Source organism: Colias eurytheme, chromosome 25 (genome assembly GCF_061535395.1).
Source record: "Colias eurytheme isolate Ceu_HAF_F1 chromosome 25, ilColEury1 Martin Lab GWU primary, whole genome shotgun sequence".
In the NCBI taxonomy this organism is placed as follows: Eukaryota; Metazoa; Arthropoda; class Insecta; order Lepidoptera; family Pieridae; genus Colias; species Colias eurytheme.
The window spans coordinates 2,146,108-2,167,077 of NC_143004.1; the positions used below are offsets into that span (position 1 = coordinate 2,146,108).

The window sequence follows — 20,970 nt, forward strand, 5'->3', positions numbered from 1 at the left end:
CGCATTTATAATATTAGTATGGATTATTATTTACTTCTTTCAAAACTATTTTGATTTAACTATAAGAAAAAGAATAACATGTATTTTTTACCCTTGAAATAAGTGGAATGGTGCATGTTAAAAGGGTTTTGCAAGGCTATCGTAAAAACAACAGGTTTTCCTGTTAACAACCAATTCTTGATACTTTAATTATTTTATTGAAATAAATTCGTTTGTAATTAAAACGGGGAACATATTGAATATAATAAATTAGTAGTAATCATATTGTAATTGATATAATAAGTTTCTACAATATATGTAGTAGAGTTAGGTATAAATAATTATTTTGTATTCATATATTTACGTATATTTTTTTCAAATTGTATATTTTATTTTGAGACTTGAGTATTGAAAAAAGATAATAAATCAATCTATTTATATAATAATAAATGGAATTATTGTTTATTTATAGATCTTTAATCAGAATTCATTAAAAACCGTGAGTTTTCCTTATCCGATTAAATGCCTATGTAACTTCAAATTGATTTTGAATACTTGAATACAAATGATTTCATAATTATGCGTGTGCGCAGACACCTGTGTCAATAAACTTATATAAAGTTAGCGAGTATACTATGTCTATTTAATTATATTGTACATAGAACATCACTACATAGTATAAAACAAATGACGCTCTTCGCCGTCTGTATGTATGTATGCTTAAATCTTTAAAATTACGTAACAGATTTTGATACGGTTTTTGATGTGAAACTTCTTTAGGCGCGTTGAGAATAAAATTCCACTGTCGCGTCATGGCAATACCGTCACGTCATTAAGTAAGGCGACGATTTTGCTTTTTGAATCTAGCCAAAGAAGTTTCACTTCAGACACGTGTGCTCGGCACACACGCTCTATTTTTAATAGAGTTGTTCTTGAGGAAGGTTTTACTTTTAGTATATATCTATAATTTGTATATAAAATAAGTATGGCATTATGTATTTGTATAGTAAGTATATAGGTAAATAAGTTTTCTACAACACGGGCGAAGCCACGCGTAATCGTATATAATATAATGTTATCTTAGCTCATTGAGAACTTGTTTTAAATTCTATACGAAAACGTGAATTTTAATGTTATTATTGGATAGAGGTGTCAGTCGATTGAGTAATTGGACCTGTATCAGTACTGGTTTTTGTTAAATTTACAACGTGCTATGTGACTGTGCAAATATGTAAAAATTGCAAAAAAAAATACAAAAAATATATTTATGAATAATATAAGACATTTTTTTCAATATTATTTTGAAATGAAGTTCTATAAATAAGTGACGAAAAATACATGGGTGTGAACGTGTTTTTATATATAAAAAAATCGTGTGTAAAAAGTAATTAAAAAATTGCGTGTTTTAGAGTGTTGTAAAGTTGTTTGTATCAACAAATTCTTTTCACATTAGAGGTATGTTGTTTTTTGATGTATTGTGGTTGTTTTATATTATACTGGATAAGTGATTTTATTAAATAAATGTATATTTGACAAATGTTTTATTTTTCATTCATACTATTAATAATTGAGATATTCTTGCAACAAAATAACTCGTAAATAGTACGGTCTACCTATAAACTTAAAAATATCTAATTTAAATAAGTTATATTTAACTTTATAAATAATTTATAATAAATGGAATTTAACAGATTATAAATATTTTGTTTTTTAAAATTCGACAACAAAAATATTCACTCGTTTTGATCATAAATTAGAGCAAAAATATTTGTTATTCACAACAACTAATGATTATAAAAGACATAAATAATTTTGTGCGGTTTGTGGTCATTTACAGTATGCTAAAACGAATGTTTTTATAAATAGTAATCAGCTATAAATATTCGGAAATATGAATCATTACTGCTCCATCGAAAAAACAATATGGCAGTAAATTACTTTATTTCGGCATTATAAAATGCAATACTTTATTCAGTTTTGATTGTATTTTTACAAATTTATTTACCTAATCAATACCTACATCGTGTAAAATTAAAAAAAATCGGGTGTGCCGAGCAAACGTGTCCGAAGTGAGACTTCTTTGGCATGATTCAAAGATAAATTTTATACCAAAATCGTCGCTCTACTCCATGACGTGACGGTATTGCCATCACGCGACCTTGAAATCTTACTCTCAACACATGAGTAGAAATGTGCTCTCAACGCGCCTAAAGAAGTTTTACTTCAATAATAATTATTCTTGTGTAGGTAGGTGCAGTTTATAAAAATAATGAATAATGACTGCCAAAAATTTTCCGTGCAGACGTCTGCCTTGATGAACAGGTTTTTATTTAAGAAAAAGAGAAAAAAAACATGTAGGTATTCCTTTTATTGGAGATTTATTTATAATACCTGCAGGTAACTAATGTTACCGCGTTGTTCGTTGATTACATTTTTATCTATACTTACAGATAATATTAGGTATAAAGCCGAAGAGTTTTTTTGTTTGAACGCGCAAATCTCAGAAACCACGGGTCCAATTTGAAAGTTATTTCACTGATAAATAGTTCGTTTATAACTCCTCGATATATAAAGGTTTCCTCGATAACGTGGAAACCTATAAAATATCATTAATGTTATTTTGCGTGATTATTAATTCTATTCCTTAGAAAAATAAATGTATTATCACAAAACAATTTAAACACAGTCTAACTTTAAACCAGGGATTTGTCACTTTAATAGTTGTCCATATGAAATACGACAAAATAAAGATAAACCCTGTCTAAAGTTTTTTGTGGTAAGACCTTTTACTTTTAATTTTAGCTGTCTTTCCGTGAAAGTCCTTTTATAATCTGTCAAGCCATTTTAGAGAAAAGAAGGTAAGAAAATAAAAGAAATTGTACTTACATATTATTTATTCAGGTACCAGTCGGCAAACGAACTGAGTGTATAAAATATTATATTATGTAAAAATACACAAAAAATGTTTTTTTTTCTTGTTTGAGATTGGTAAAAAAATAGTGACGCGGGAATTTTATATACCTACTTATTATTATGTATTTACTTATGTAAGAAAATAAATAAAAATCAAACTGACGACACTTTAATATTACATAATAATTAGATTCCATATTTATACCTAACTAGCTGTTGCCCGCAGCTTCGCCTGCGTGGAAAAGATAAATAAACATGATACAAAGTTTTATTCCCTATTTTATCCCCTTGGGGGAAGAATTGATCAAAATCCTTTCTTAGAGGCCGCCTACGTTGTGACATCTACCTGCATGCCAAATTGCAGCCCGATCCGTCCAGTGGTTTGGGCTGTGCGTTGATAGATCACTATATCAGTCACCTTTGAGTTTTATATAATACTAGCGGTCCGCCCCGGCTTCGCCCGTGGTACATATTTACGTTTTCTCTACATAAGAACCATCCTCGTACTTCAAGGAATATAATAAAAAAAGAATTATCGAAATCGGTTCAGCCGTTCTCGAGTTATGCGCTTACCAACACATTTTGCGATTCATTTTTATATATATATAAGAGATATAGATTTTCATAATTTCAAGGTGAAATGGCTATGATATTGTAATAGATAATATAATATGAAGTTTATTTAATTGGATTTATGTATCTTTTTGAAGCTATTCAGAAAATTAGGTTTATAGGATAATAAATAAAGATTTATTATCCTATAAACCTAATTTTCTGATTATTAAAGAATAATCTTCCAAAACTTCTTAGAAGTATGTAAAAAAATTCGAACCTGTTTGAAGTGAAACTTCTTTATCGGGGTTGGAAAAAAATTGAGTGTAACATTTTTTCGTTACGCGTGACATTTTTCCGTTACGCGCCATCTTTTTCTTATCCCTTTCGTCCCATTCGACGTATTTCTGTAAAGTTGCATATAGTAAATTATTTTTTGAAAAATAAGGTCATAAAAAAGTTTCACTTATTACGTGTGTACACTAATACACGCACACATTTTTTTAAAGTAAGACTTGTAAAGCATGTATTATTATTAAGTACAAGCTGGAATTCCTTCCTAATATGTTATGCTCCCCGTGGTTTTATACCTGCTTAAAAATAAAAATAAAATCGGTTAACAAGCGATAACAAGGATTTCTTACGAATAAGATATTTTTTGTGTTTTCATTTAATTGCAATATTGTTGCTTTGAAAATAATATTTCAATTTATTCCTACTTACGTCAAAGTAACTTATTTAACTATGAATATGATATCATTACACGGGTAATAAACTGCATACATTTTGTTAGAAGGTATTGAAACTACTAAAATAAACTAAATCTTTCGAGAGTTTGTTTATTACGTATCTTGCAATTCACTTAGTAGCAACAGTTTGACAAGATTAATCTCAAAATAAATCAAACGATATCGTACGAGATAAAACGATAACTATTTAAATAAGGTTACGTATTTTGACGTTAAAATAAACAGGAAAAAAGCCGTGTTGGTTGGTAGAGATCACCTTTTAATGATAAGCTCTCCTTATATTATCATAGCTGTTTTTGTTTTTCATTATGTATGTTTGTATGCTTGTTATATTTACAACTTGACCCAGGCTGGCATTACGATGATATAAAAAAATAAGAAAGAGACTTATTTAAATTTACATTTATTAAGGGCCAATTTTTCAATCCTTGGATAAAACTCACCTTAACTTACCTAAACGTCGAATAAAGTATTACACGATTTCACCCGTAAACTGTCAAAGACGGGCAAAAAATACATTTTTGAAATGGTAGTTTAATACGTTATTCGACGAATAAGTTTAAACCAAGGATTGAAAAATCTGCCCTAAATATTATGTTAATTTCGTTGCCAAATTATTATTTCCATTGATGAATTGCCTGCTTGTATCTCGAAAATATTTCATTGTAAACATCTAAAATTGAGTTAATAAATATAAATATTCAATATCAATACATTATCTGTAGGTATAATCTCTAAATGTAGAGCAGATATAATTTCTTTGTAGATTAATCGATGTTCTCATTAATTATCATACATCTTGCAATCACATGCAATAATTGATGTAAACGAATAACCTTTTATTAAAGGTTAAAAATTAATAAAATAAATAAATATTTTCAGGACATTTTTTATACACGGCACATTCTTATCCCATACTAAGCTTTCGCTTGTATTATAGAAAACAAATGGCTGTTAAACAAAATATATTACATACTTTTAAATACCTATATGTATATAATTATAATATAACTACTAATATAAAAAATGCAAAAATTTGTGACGATGGATGTATGTGAGTGTATGTGTTACTCTTTCACGCAAATACTACTGAAACGATAACAATGTTTGGTATGAATACCCAGAATAACACATAGGCTACTATTGTATCCCGGAAATCTCACGGGAACGGGAACTACGCGGGATTTTCTTTGACAACGCGGTAGAAGCCGCTTGCTAGCTACTTAAAAAAGCTAGGTTCTTAAAAATAAATATGAGGTTAAATTGCATTGGTGCATATATTTAGAATTAAATCTCACAATAAGAATAAGTTGAAATAGCGAGAGATTTCAAATGGATAAGACTTTTCTTAATAAAAAAAATATGATAAGATACCATACTATCATTTCATACATATGTTTATATGCAGGTCAGATCTAGACGAAGTAATACATATTTTATTAATTTAATAATTATTAATATACATAATAATAAATTATTAAAAGGGGTAAGTGATTATCTGATATGAATAATAGTTATAGCGTGGTTATAGTCTCATTAGTTTTTGATAAAAATATATTTTTTGTTAGAAGCTATTTTACATTTATAATTAGCTTTCGATGTACCTAATACCTATTTAAATAATTTGAAATGACTTATTTAAAAATAATTATAGATCGGAATTTAGTGGATTTTGGTATTAATGATGTGGTGAAACTATATTTTAATGATTTGCAATAATTGTTAAAAATAAAATTTTGATAAAATTTATGGACCCTCTAACTGTAGCGCAGCGGTCGAAAAATTGATTTTTGTTTCTATAATAATATACCTAAAGACTACAAAATTAATTGAATTTTTTGTAAATTCTGAATAATATATAGCTTAGAATGTAAATTATTCTACTGATAATAGTTTTTCAAAACTATTTAATTAATTTTATTCCACGCGTATTGCTCTCATAAATTTAAAATTTTTGTGTGTTACAAAAAAGTTTCATTACTTTTCAATTATATATTCATTTTTTTACACGTTTTTAAGCTTCTCCTGTATGTTTGTATGTAACAAAACCTTAGAATTCGTTGTGACACACTTTTAACGGACAGATTTAATTCAAACTTGATGATGAGCGTGATGATATATAGCCTATATATAGCCTTCCTCTACAAATGGCCTATCTAACACAGAAATAATTTTTCAAATCGGATGCGTAGTTTCTGAGATTAACGCGTTCAAGCAAATAAACAATCTCTTCAGCTTTATAATATTAGTATAGAAGCAAAAAACATACAGTTTATTATATTAAATTAAAATTCATAATATAATCCAAGAGTTTATCACGATAAAGATATAGTTATCTAATATGTTATATTTGATTTTCGCGTAATAGTTAAAGTTGTATGATGACATATCTTGGTTTCAGTATCTACGGCGGTATGAGGTGACAAACACACGAAAATGGGCAAATTAAGGCAGTATCAGGTCACTTTGGCATGTGAGTATGATTTTTTTGTTTGGTGTGGGGATTTGTTTATGAAAAGTTATGTGAAATAACAAATAAGTATAGTTATGTTAAAATGTGATAAAGTGTGAAAAAGGTATATTGTGCCTGTATGTTATGCATTTCTATAATATACATAGTATATAATTATATTATCTGTGACAATATCTAGGTTTATCCTATTGCATATTTCTCGTATCCTAGTACAATGGCCTTTTTCATTATCTTGAGTTGTGTAATGAATGTTATCTATGCATTATTTTGAGAACAACTATCTTTGTATTGTTATTGAACAATAATTGTATTGATATATCGAGTTTATAGCGATTGCGAACTGTTTAGTTTTTCTTTTTATTTGCTATATGCTCGTTATAATGTCCTAATTATCTTGATATTGTATTCAGTATCTAAACATAGATCTTTTGAAAAGTTATTTTTGAGCGTAAACTGTACTGTGTAATAGTTAATTTGTTGTCTAATTTAGTGTTAGACAACTTATAAGAAGGCTCTGGCGGGATCACGGGTGGCTGAGTTGGGCAAGCGTCCGCCCCGGATTGGCATGAAAAAAAGCGGGTTCGAGTCCCGCCTCGTGATCGAATTTTTTATAAATTTATATTTATTAATTTGAACTTATAAGAAAAAACACGTAAATAGTGTTAATGTATATAACATTGAAAAAAAATGAAAGCATTATAATTTATAATTATAATAAAAGTGTAATATATTTAGATTTATGATACGATAAGGGACTCATAAACTTTGTAAATCTTGTAAATATTTTATCGCTCACATTTTTTCTCATAGGCTTATTTTTATTAAATTATGATTGAGGTTCTAACTTCTAGTATAAGATTAAATTTGCGCAAATAATAATATAATACGTAATAACTACTTTAATATAGGTTTAAAGTAATATAAATAATTGTTCGGAAACTGTAACAGTAAGTATTCGAACCTATCGTTAAAAAAAATTGGGAATCTAAAAATTAAATCAAACACAATACCAATTCCATAACATTATTTTATTCAATACATTATTCCTTTACAGGTTCCCTCGGGAATTTCATAACAGGCGTTCTGTACGTCTGGCCATCGTACACTCTTCACCAATACACGTCGAACACTACAACACTATTAACAGAACCTATGACTGAGGTGGAAGGTTCCTTGCTTGGCAGTCTGCCAAGTTTGGGAGCCATGGTTGGGACTCTGCTTGCTGGTCCGGTGATAAACGGTCTGGGAAGGCAGAAAGGTGGTCTGTGTATTGCTATGCCGTTTGTGGTGAGTTCTGTTATAAGATATAGGTAAAATATTATGTGGTGGTGGTTAGTAAGAAGAGAAGGCATAATATGAGAGTAAAGCAAAATGGATGAATAGATGCAGAAGTTCTTACGAAAACTGAATTCAGATTACATTCAGAATAAAACTTAGCACACAATTTAATAGTAATAAGTAGATTATAAAAACTATAAAATAGACGCATTTCGAACAAATACTGAATTTGAGCAATACAAATTTCGATTTTGAACCGTTCCTTAATATATTAAATACTATTCATTAATTTTACACCGATTTTGAACATTCCATTATATTCTTAAGGATTTATACATTGCTATATTATTAATAAATTCATCATAAAACATAAACCAAACCCAACCCTGTTCTTCTAAATCACCTATACTTATATTACTTTAACAGTTATCATGGTTAGCAGTGGATCTAAGTTCGTCAGCTATATTCGTTCTATTGGCAAGGTTTGTGGGTGGCATGGCATGTGGAGCCTCCTTTGTTCATAGCCCAGTGTTTGTGTCTGAAATTGCTGATCAGTCAATACGGGGGCTTTTGGCTACAGGTAAGGAATTTTAGTCCGTTTTCTTATGGGCATGCTTGTATGGAAAGGTATACATTTTTGAGTAAAGCAATGCCATTTGGTACGAATGTTGTACTCGTCCACCTAAGCCCAAATCGCCTGGTAGCCAGTGTCTACTCCCCGGCAGAAGGGAGGGAGGGGGGTTATAGAACAGAGCGCCCGGCGCTCGGAAAAAAAATTCTGGCGGATTCATTTGGCCCTTTGAGTCGAGTTTGGTGTCGTTATCAGGTAACTAGATGATGCCCGAATCATTCCCCATACCAGTTTTTTAGGGTTCCGTAGCAAAATATGTCACAATCTTTAAAATAATAAACTTTTGGCAGTGGCAAAATGCAAACAAACCAGTATATTTTTATATTTTTGTATCAAACTTGGTTTATAAAAAAATACTGTCTGAAAGGCCATTTCATGCAGATTATAAAAACATTAACATGTAATATATATCTTACCATTTTCAATGTGAAATAAATTATAGAAAGTACAGGAACGTTCGTCAGCGCAGCGTAGGGGACGGCTAATAGACCCGAAAAATAAGCAATAACACAAAACTAAAACCAGTCAAGTGTTAGTCTGACTCGCCCATCGAGTGTTTCGTACTTATTTGTCCTATACCATGTTATCTTGTCTGGTAGGACCTGGTTAACTGATACAAACACACTTTCGTCTTTATAATATTAGTGTGATTTTTAATCATCTTTAAATTATAAATTAAGTCAGGTAACATTGTTAAAAATAAAGATAGATAATAATAGAACGTTTTTGTATTGTGTAATGACAACCACCTCCACAATTACATAATTCGGTACATTTGAGCTGGCGTATGGCGAAACACTTCAATCTGGAATTGCAAGATTTCACGCACCGACATCTTATCAATTCAAAGCTTCTCTTTTCTTTTTATTTCAGATGGGCAAGGAATATTTTGATTTGTTTAGGTCCCTAAATATATTATACAGCCTGTAAAACTGCCCTTAAGGTGTGTTGTATAAGGGCAGCTTCTGTGGGAGGCAAATTTTCGATTTGCCTGTCCGTTTTTGTTAAAAATTTGTTTGCGACCCTCATTTACTGTCACAGCGGGGTACAATGTGAAAAACAAATATGTACTTATAATAATTATAAAAAATATAAGTTCTGGATAAGAGTATCCTTAAAATATCGTGACCGTCCTTACTTATCATGCATTGTAATCACAAACTTTTCAATTTCACTGTCTGCATATTTGCCACTGTAAAGTGCTTCAAATCCTCGTGTGACATTCGGATATGCCTTCCATACCTCAAATGCAGGTGTACCTATAGTTCTTTTAGACCTTCTAGCTTTGGAACACACGATATACCTAGTAGTAGTAGCCAAAATAATGTTAAGAACAGTCGACAGATATGGCTAGTACAGAATATCATGTATTCCAAGCTAGAAGGTCTAAAAGAACTATAATTACGATATTTTAAGGATACTCTTATCCAGAACTTATATATGTTTATATAAGTACATGTTTGTTTTTCACATTGTACCCCGCTGTGACAGTAAATGAGGGTCGCAAACAAATTTTTAACAAAAACGGACAGGCAAATCGAAAATTTGCCTCCCACAGAAGCTGCCCTTATACAACACACCTTAAGGGCAGTTTTACAGACTGTATAAAATATTTAGGGACCTAAACAAATCAAAATATTCCTTGCCCATCTGAAATAAAAAGAAAAGAGAAGCTTTGAATTGATAAGATGTCGGTGCGTGAAATCTTGCAATTCCAGATTGAAGTGTTTCGCCATACGCCAGCTCAAATGTACCGAATTATGTAATTGTGGAGGTGGTTGTCATTATTATTAATACAAAAACGTTCTATTATTATCTATCTTTATTTTTAACAATGTTACCTGACTTCATTTATAATTTAAAGATGATTAAAAATCACACTAATATTATAAAGACGAAAGTGTGTGTGTATCAGTTAACCAGGTCCTACCAGACAAGATAACATGGTATAGGACAAATAAGTACGAAACACTCGATGGGCGAGTCAGACTAACACTTGACTGGTTTTTGTTTTATGTTATTGCTTATTTTTCGGGTCTATTAGCCGTCCCCTACGCTGCGCTGACGAACGTTCCTGTACTTTCTCTAATTTATTTCACATTGAAAATGGTAAGATATATATTACATGTTAATGTTTTTATAATCTGCATGAAATGGCCTTTCAGACAGTATTTTTTTATAAACCAAGTTTGATACAAAAATATAAAAATATACTGGTTTGTTTGCATTTTGCCACTGCCAAAAGTTTATTATTTTAAAGATTGTGACATATTTTGCTACGGAACCCTAAAAAACTGGTATGGGGAATGATTCGGGCATCATCTAGTTACCTGATAACGACACCAAACTCGACTCAAAGGGCCAAATGAATCCGCCAGAATTTTTTTTCCGAGCGCCGGGCGCTCTGTTCTATAACCCCCCCTCCCTCCCTTCTGCCGGGGAGTAGACACTGGCTACCAGGCGATTTGGGCTTAGGTGGACGAGTACAACATTCGTACCAAATGGCATTGCTTTACTCAAAAATGTATACCTTTTCCCATAAGAAAACGGACTATTTAGAAGTCTTTGTACATCAACTACTATACTATTAGCTGCTATTAAGTATTCTGTGACTATACAATAAGTGTTTTGTAAATCTATATTCTATACTAATAGTATGCTTTGCTAAAGATAAAGATGAAGAGTTTGTTCGCTTGAACGCGCTAATCTCGAGAACCACGGGTTCGATTTTAAAAATTATTTCATTGTCAGATTTTTCGTAGAGAAAGGCTTATAGGGTATATGGTTATCATCACGCTAAGACCAAAAGGATGTTGCAAGATATTTGTAAATTGTATTTCATACTGATGTAGATTAATTAATTTTGATTAATTATATATTTTATCTGTTTCGAATAATTATAAAATACAATCTGTTTTATACTTATTATTCATTAAGATAATTGTTGACGACTTTTTTGTAGTTGGTACATTACAGCTTTTAATACAGAAGTAACTCAACCTAACATTAATTCCCCTAAGTAAATTAAATCTGTTAACATTGTTTCTTTTTCTATATTTTTATAAACTACTTTTATTTCTTTTTCAGCTCCTATGGCGTTTTACTGTTTCGGAATTTTCGTTTCATTTGTTATGGGCTGGATACTCACTTTCAAATACATCATTTGGATTAATATATTCTTTTGCCTGTTGTATGCGGCGCTTTTGATGTCGGTTAGAGAGAGTCCTGTATTTTTATTCATGAAGAATAATGAAGAGGTACCTAATTATACATTTTTAATTAGCAATGATAATTTTTACTCCCCATCAATAAACATTAAACATAATCTCGAGGTATTTCTTTTTGATACAAAATTTGCTATGATGATTTGATAAGGAAAGTAAGTGCCTTAAACTTTTATTTTGGAACGAAACATCTAAATATTTCCTCCAAAATCGTCTCTATCACATAAACTAATTACTAAAATTTGCTCTCACACTCAAATCGATACAGTTGATCATGAATTCAATTTTAACTAAATATTTCTGTCACACATTGTTATGATTTTATGACAATTTTCTGTGTTATTGTACTTATACTTAAAAGGTTTTCTTTATAAATTTGTAATTTATCTTATTATCAATTTTCAGGAAGCAAGACAATCCATTGCATATTATAAAGGAGTATCACCAGAGTCTAAAGCAGTATTAGAAGAATTATCTAGACTTAAGCAACAACTGTTACCTTCTGTGGAACTCGTGTCTATAAGTGGTAAATAATATTCAATCATATTTATAAGTTTTAATTACGTTTCTTTGATGTTCAGAATATGTGTCTCTTCAGAATAAGTCTCGTTTCTCCTTGTGAGCAATTGGTATGCATTATATTTTTGACGTGACAACGTCTTATAATTCGATAGAGCCAGCTGCACGCACGAAAAAACATGACTCATGCGGCGTTACCTCGCTCTGAGCCGTTCCATGTAAGAATTGAAGTGCGAGCGAGAGCGCGGAACGAGCGACAAAGAAGCACAATCGGCCGTTGTCACGTTCAACTATTGTCAGTAAACCGACTTTACAGACAACCAATTTTTTTTTAATCTATTGTCTTTTCGGACACGTCATCGATCTATCTTTTGGATCCTGTTGAGTGGAACTTTTTTTTGTTAGTCCTAATTGGTAATTAAAATCTACGACTTCTAGGATTAGAATCCCACCACTGTTCTGCGTACTGTACCAGGCTGTCGGTTAAAATAATGTTAATTAAATAACTCACGATCTTGCGATATTATCATATTAATTGTCTTAAACAATACGATCATTCGCAGATCGGTTTGAAAGACCATGGATACACAATTTTGCTGATATAAACTAAACATAATATAAGCAGGCACAAAAAATAGAAGTTGGTTAAATTTTTGTTGAGTTTTATCAACTAATTGTCATTACTAAAGTTAAGTAATTTAAACAATACTAGTTTTTTAATATTTTTATTTTAGGAGATGGTAAATTTGAAGAAGCCGAGAAAGAAAAATTAAATGATGAAGATAATGAAGTACAGAATGATACGGAGAAAATGCCAGCTTATAAAATGCTATGTAAGTATTTTTTAAAAATTAGTGATATAAAAATTAAAAAGAATACTTAATCAAATACTTGAGTGCAGAAGTCTAGTTGAATCTATGAATGTGCTTTTACTTTAAATTGCAATAGAGTGAGCTCTTCAGATGTAAAATATTATTATTCAACTATAGATTTAATAATTTATGACGTATATTTTTACAGTGTTTTCTCCAACTTCGAGACGTGCTTTCATTATTGTTTCATTGACAGTATCATTTCAGGTGAGTGCCAATTTACATAATAGTTATTAAAAAATATTTATTTACTCCCACAACCAATACATTCAAATCACTAGATAAATAAATTATTGCATTTATTTCGATATCATGGATCTTATTGCATTTCTTCAAAATTCTATGGTATACTTTCTCAGAGAGCACAATTTGTGATTTTTCACGGATTTTAAACGCGATTTATTCATTAAATCAATATCCCGACGTTGCGCATACTTTGCAGCGAGCTCGAGCGTGATCACGGGGAGACACGTGAATAGATCGCGTTTAAAATCCATTACTTCAATTTCTGAGTTTTCATCTATATTTAGTCTTATTCATTTGTTTCCATGTTTATCCAGGTGTTAATGGGCATGGTGGCAGTGCAAGTATACGCTAAGGTGATATTCTCACAAGCGGCGCCGAGTCTATCGTCGCACATGTGTTCCGTGATTTTCGCACTCGTTCTCATGTGTGGATGTGTGTCCTGCGCTTTATTCTCGGATAAATTTGGGAGAAAGGTACGGCCATTAATTGAGAATATTTTCTTTTATAAATAGGACTATCTTAACTAATGTAATGAAGAAGGAAGAAGTTTTTTTGCTTGTTATGATTTAACTCAATAACGTCTCTCCCTATTTCAAAAATATTTTCCGAATAGGTATCTATATTATATCTTAGCAACTTAACTGTCCAATGAGTCACATATGACTCATGGTGAACTTTTGGCATAAGTTCGTGAGTCACAGGTGACTCTTTTTTTTCAAGAATCTTTGGGGTATATTTTTGTTATGAACGTGGAGTGATATTTTAAATATAATTACGTGAACGTGTGGCGAAAACCCTAACCTTCAAGAAATTGAAATAAATTTTCGCAATAGTTTTATACATTATCTGTGGTAGGTACTAAGGTAGGTAGGTGTGTGTATCCTATTTGTTCGAAATAAAACAAAAAATACAGTGAAAAGGAAAACGTTTTATTATGAAAAATATGTTTGTAAGTATTATTAGGAGAACCAATCAACACATAATATTATGTTTTTCGTTGTAGCAATATAAACAAAATGCTTTTTTACATGTTTTGCACTCTGTGTGCACTTGTTTAGCTTTTCGAGCCCTTGAATTTTTAATTTTTCATAGCAACCGGTACATCTCTTTCGAACTAACTTATTGTTTGTAGTATTACGCGGAATTTCTTGAAGACTATGGCCAGGAGATGAACTAGAAACTGGAGATCTGGGAGTCAGAGAAAGCGAAAGTCTTTGAGGCACGTTATTTTCTGTAGTTCTCGCTGCTGGCCCTAGAAAATGTCGAACTAAATGTTCTTGTACTTGCAAAACAGACAATTTAGGACATCCTGATGCCAAATCATTGTAAATGCACATAGCATTTATTACAGCAACTTGAAATAAAATATCAACAGCGATTTTTTTGTACCAAGTTAGGCTTTTGCATAAAGGAGAGTGAAAGGATGCTAGTTGGTCCGAAATATCTATACCTTTTGCTTCATTATAGTCTATTATAACGTTGGGTTCATCAAATTCGGTTCGTCGGGTCATCAATCAAGTTTTATTGTCTATACTTGATGTGTACACATATGACTCATTGGACTTGGAAAAAAAAATCTTTTATCCCACGCTCATGCTCATATATGAGGCTTAAATATAAATTGAATAAAATAAATAAAAACAATAACTATTTTTATAAAATATAATTTACTAGCGACCCGCCCCGGCTTCGCACGGGTGCAATTCTGATACTAAATATACACTACATAAAAACTGTGAACGTTGTATTATGAATATAAAAACATAGCGGCCCGCTCCGGCTTCGCACGTGTATAAAATAGATAGCCGGGCGGCCGGTACCGGTACGCTAGGTCCCGCAATTTTAAATCTGTAATATCTTCGAAAATATTCACTTAAATCATACGGTGTAAAGGGCAAATATAGATCTATATTAAATGAACAATGTATTCAAGGTATTTAATTGGTTAAGAATAAATGCTGTACCTATTGGTTAAAATCGCTTCGAAAATTAGCCATTATTTGTCGTAAAAAGTAAATGACAAAAAAAAGTTATTGTGGGTTATCCATAAGAGATAGACATATACCATCGCGGACTTTTCTGTTGACCTTTTCAATGTGTATAATACTTAGTACATTATTTTGATAAAACTCGTAGGATTCAGCCTGCGTTTGCAATGTAAGCGGAAAAAATGTAGTTTTTTACGACATCACATTAGAAACTTCAAAAATAACAGTACTTCTCCACTATTTAATGGATGTTATTATACATATAAACCTTCCTCTTGAATCACTCTATCTATTAAAAAAAACCGCATCAAAATCCGTTGCGTAGTTTCAAAGATTTAAGCGTACAAAGGGACATAGGGAAATAGGGACATAGGGACATAGGGACAGGGAAAGCGACTTTGTTTTATACTATGTAGTGATAAAGACAATGTGAATGCTTTTTATCCTAATAGAAAAAAAAAAACTGATGGACGTGGCCTAGTGTTATTTTGTATTGTATGGGGACAGTTAAGTTGTTAAGCCAAGAAAGCCATCCAATTAATATTTTTGCTAATAATATATAGCCGAAGAGTTGGTTTGTTTCTTTGTTTGAACGCCCATTTATCATGAACTACTGAACCGATTTATAAAGTTGGCTCGCTAGTAGGCTTTATTTCTTTTAGCCTCCCTAGCCTAGCGAATAGTGATTTTATATTGACGAGTTAAATAATGTATTTCTGTATTGAATATTCAAAAGAAAGCAGCTTATTTAAGCAGTCTAAATTATAAAGTTGGACAGTTAATTTATTTCATTTTCCAGCCCCTCATCATCGGCTCCTCCATCATAGTGGCCATGTGCCTCATCAGCATGGGAGTGCTGATGCAGACGAACATCGCCCCAGCGTGGGTGACAGCGGTCATGATCCTTGTCTTCTGCTTTGTCTTTATGTTTGGAGCTGGAAGCGTGCCGTATGTGCTGCTGGCTGAACTGTTTTTGGCTGAGGTTGGTTTATATTTACAAGAGCAATTATGGAGTTTCTTGCCGGTTCTTCTCCATAGATACTACTTTCCGAATCGGTGGTAAATGTTAAAAATATGTAATGACGATTTGAAACTTTTAAGTGGTTTAGATTTTAAGGAATGATGGAATACCTTTCTGAATCCAATAAACAAACAAATGCCTGTATTTTTAGTCGCAGTGTCAAAATACTTACGCCTAATAAATATTATTCTCTTGCTTTTCTTTACGTAACGTAACTAACGTTCTTTCAGGTGTTAAATACAGATAATCTAATCTTCATTGGTACATCTAGCCTTAATACCTTGCATTAAATAAACTTCATTCTTCTAACATAAGCGTCAATGCATTTGGTTTCTTTCGAGTAGTAAAATGTTAATTTTCAACTTGTTTTTGACGTGACAACGTCTTATAATTCGATATAGCCGGCTGCACGCACGAAAAAACATGACTCATGCGGCGTTACCTCGCTCTGAGGCGTTCCATGTAAGGCTTGAAGTGCAAGCGAGAGCGCGGAACGAGCGACAAAGATGCACAATCGGACGTTGTCACGTTCAACTATCGTCAGTAAACCGACTTTACAGACAACCAATTTTTTTCAAAATATTCCTCATTCCAGGTACAAAGCTTAGCATCAATGATAGTGATGGAATGGGTCTGGCTTCTGAACTTCCTTCTAGTCGGCGTGTTTCCTTTCATGAGCAAGGAACTGGGTATCTACGGATGCTTCTATGTCTTCGCAGTTTTTGGTATATTGGACGCCTTGATCGGGATCTTCTTTGTACCAGAAACTAAGGGTCTATCTAAAGAACAGATACAGGATAGATTGAGAGGTCGACGGGCGGTATAAGACTTTAGAAGAGTTATTGTAATTTATTTCTTATGTGCTTACAATTAATTTTATTTTGAACTGCAGTGTATTTCTTGTGTATTTGATAAAATTTGTGTTAAATAGTTAGATAATATATGGACTAATGATTTATTTTGGAAGTGGTTGCTGTAATTTTTTTGATGATAATAATAACACGGTTTTATCTGTATTGCACTAAAAAATCTGTTTGTGATGAAATATTTTTGTATAAGTTATTATAAATGTACAAAATGCATATTTTTCTGTTCTATATGATACATAGTTATCACTTGACTGATAGCATGTTAAAATAATTAGAAATTGCGTACGTTAGTAGCTCATATTTTTGTGTATGATTGAATGTAGAGTCACCTTTTATAGGTGAAATATATCTTTAAATCAGTTTCGTAGTTTTTGATTTATTCGCAACAAATAAACATAACACAAAAATACGTGTGGTACTGGAGGACTGCCGCGGTAAAGCTATTGCATAGCATCGCATCGCTGTGCCGGTTGGAGTGGGGGGTGTTAGGTTTTTTCGTTACGGATTTTTTACATTCGGTCGCCGCTCTTAAAAAAGCTATGCAATAGCCTATAAATAAGTAAAATGTATGATACACCTATTCATTTGATAATTCAAATATAAATGTATTATTTATTTCAACGTACTAGCAAAATATTCGCTTCAGTTGAAAAGAGAATAGTTTTAACTCATAGGTAATGTACATTGTGACTAATATTATAAGTAGGAAAAGCTTTCTATTGTAACGAATGCTTTCATAATAAGTACCAAGCTATATCTAGCCCTAGTTTAATATTAAGGGAACGAGCGCCTTTTAAATTTACTTAATAAAATTAAAGTGCTTTATTTTATAAAATACCATTAAAATATGTCTAAGAGTTCAAGGTTTATATGCGAACAAATAAAATTTTGTGCAAATCCTAGTCTTATCTATGATAATATTTGAAGGAATTATTTTTGATACTAGAAGTGTGTAATGTTTCTTTCTTCTTTTGAAGTTTTATAATAATACAATTTTATTGTGTAATTAATAATCTAATTAATTGTAATTATCGAGACAACGAATAGTCACTTAAGAATATAAAAAATTGTTTGCAAGATCAATCCGAATATACTCAAAACATTTCATAAAAATCAGTCATACCTTTCAAAGATATAATAACTAATATTATAAATGCGAAAGTTTGTGAGGATGTATGCGTGTGTTTGTTACTCTTTCACGCAAATACTACCTAGGCGGTTACAATGAAATTTAGCACACATATAGAGGGTCACTTGGATTAACACATAGGATAGGTTTTATCCCGGAAATCCCACGGGAACAGGAACTATGCGAGTTTTTCTTTGAAAATCGGGCCAAGCCGCGGGCGGAATTCTAGTATAATATTATTTTAACAGCACAGTTTATATAATATATAGTGTATACTTTTGATCGCATTATTCTTATTAGAACTGCAAAACAATATACGTAATTTAATCTAAGTAATTGTTAAGGATTGTAAATAAATATATATTTAAGTGTAAATATTGTTATTAAGTGAGCTGCTTTAATAAACGCATATTCCTTATCTGATAATGTATTTTTAGTTACCCCCAGTGTCTTGAATACATGTAGTTACAAGTAATTATTATTAAAAAAACAAAATACCCGACTGCACACTAAAAAAAGAGTAAAAATTTAGAAAAAATATTATTATGTCTTTATCCCGTGGGACTTTTAGGATAAAATGTATCCTATGACACTCCCGTAATCAAGACAAATCTAACGATACCTCATACATCAAAACCCATCAAGCCGTTTAGGCTACAGGTGGTCCTCTTTGGCAGTCGGGTAAAAATACCGTAGCATTGTGGAAAAGTTTCTTCAGCATTTCATGTTTTCCTGGTACACTAATTAAAATAGTTGTAATATTATATTAGGTATAGTTATGGAAACTGCCTAGAAAATTGGAGCTATCATTCACATTTACACGTACAGTTAAAATTAACTAATTAATAGTTAGTATAATTATGATTTACATAGTATTATATTATTTTACTATACACACACACACACACACATACCTACACAAATACACACACGCACACGACACGACATACATACCTGGTGCATTCAATAAGTACCTAGCCTCATCGCCAGAGGGCGCTATTGTTTCAAAATAGGTTTACCACAGTGTAGCTCATTCTTTTTTAATTATTTTTTTTTAATTTTCATACCAATCCCTTCATTTGTTTTAATTTGACAACCTATGGAAGCGAACGTGTCGATCGGTGTTACAAAAATGGAAAAAGAGCAATATCGTTCGGTGATTCGATTCCTATTTTTGGACGGGAAAGAGCGCATCGAAATCAAAGACCGCTTGGATGCTGTGTACGGTGACTCTTCTCCATCGATAGCCACTGTCAAGAATTGGTTCAACGAGTTAGCACGTGGCCGTACGTCGGTTTTTGATGAACCACGTCCAGGTGCACCAAAAACAGCTGCTACGGAGGAAAACATTAAAAAATCCATGATCTCGTATTGACAGATCGCCGATTGAAGGTTCGGGAGCTAGCTGAGACTGTAGGCATTTCAGAAGGAACAGTGCATCATATTCTTCACGAGGAACTCGGCATGAGAAAGCTGTCGGCGCGATGGGTGCCGCATTTACTCACACCGGAAAACAAGCGCAACCGTGAGTCCACATCGGAGACGTGTTAGGCGCTGTTTAAGCGGAATCCAGGGGAGTTTTTAGTCGTTTTGTGACCGTCGATGAAACCTGGATTCACTGGTACTCACCAGAGACCAAGGAGCAATCAAAACAATGGATCCAGACCGGGGAACGTGCTCCAAAGAAGGCGAAAACTGTAAAATCGGCCGGCCACCGTTTTCTGGGATTCACAAGGAGTTGTCTACATAGATTACCTCGAGAAGGGTAAACCAATTACAGGGCTTTACTATGCCGATTTATTGGCCCGTTTCGACGCCGAATTAAAGAAAAAACGACCCCATCTAGCTAAGAAAAAGGTGCTGTTTCACCACGACAACGCACCGGTCCACACGTCTGCCGTTGCCATGGCCAAATTGGTCGAATAACGCTACGAATTGCTGCCTCATCCACCGTATTCTCCAGATTTGGCCCCTGGTGACTTCTTTCTGTATCCTAATCTAAAAAAATCCCTCGCCGGGAATAGATTTGGATCAAATGAGGAGGTTATCGCTGCCACGGAGGCCTACTTTGCAGAGTTTGAGAAATCCTATTTTTCGGACGGGTTAAAAAGTTGGAGCATCGCTGGGCTAAGTGTATCGAACTAAAAGGAGACTATGTTGAAAAATAAATTGCCACTATTCCAAAATTTTCGTATACTTTTTGTAGGCTAAGTATTTATTGAATCGCCCTCGTAAGTACATACACAATTCCTCACTATTATTTGGCAATTTTTAAAAGATTAATGAAAATCAAGTTAAAAAGTTGACATGAGAAAAAAAACTGATACTATTTAAAGTTCTAGAACTTATTAGAAACATATTTTAAGTGATTTGGTGTATTCTTGTCGGAATTAAAATAAAATATGACGAATAGTTTTTTGAAAGACATGATAACGTTGCTACAGAAGCATGATTTACCAATTGTGGACTTTCAGTCTATTTGCTTTGCCGCGTTTGGTTTAGATAAGTTTTTGTATGGTGTAGGTAC

General features: G+C 32.3%; 1 protein-coding gene across 1 annotated transcript; it reads left to right on the forward strand.

The window, feature by feature from the left end:
• The first annotated feature begins 956 nt into the window (after nucleotides 1–956).
• Nucleotides 957–17,377, forward strand: LOC149897468 (facilitated trehalose transporter Tret1-like). The gene is made up of 11 exons (XM_090116455.1): nucleotides 957–1,434; nucleotides 6,595–6,666; nucleotides 7,721–7,953; nucleotides 8,371–8,524; nucleotides 11,663–11,832; nucleotides 12,205–12,325; nucleotides 13,053–13,151; nucleotides 13,339–13,397; nucleotides 13,751–13,909; nucleotides 16,224–16,406; nucleotides 17,041–17,377. The coding sequence occupies exons 2-11, from the start codon at nucleotides 6,630–6,632 to the stop codon at nucleotides 17,269–17,271; spliced, it is 1,446 nt and encodes a 481-aa protein (XP_089972581.1). The 5' UTR covers nucleotides 957–1,434; nucleotides 6,595–6,629; the 3' UTR covers nucleotides 17,272–17,377.
• Nucleotides 17,378–20,970: the final 3,593 nt, after the last annotated feature.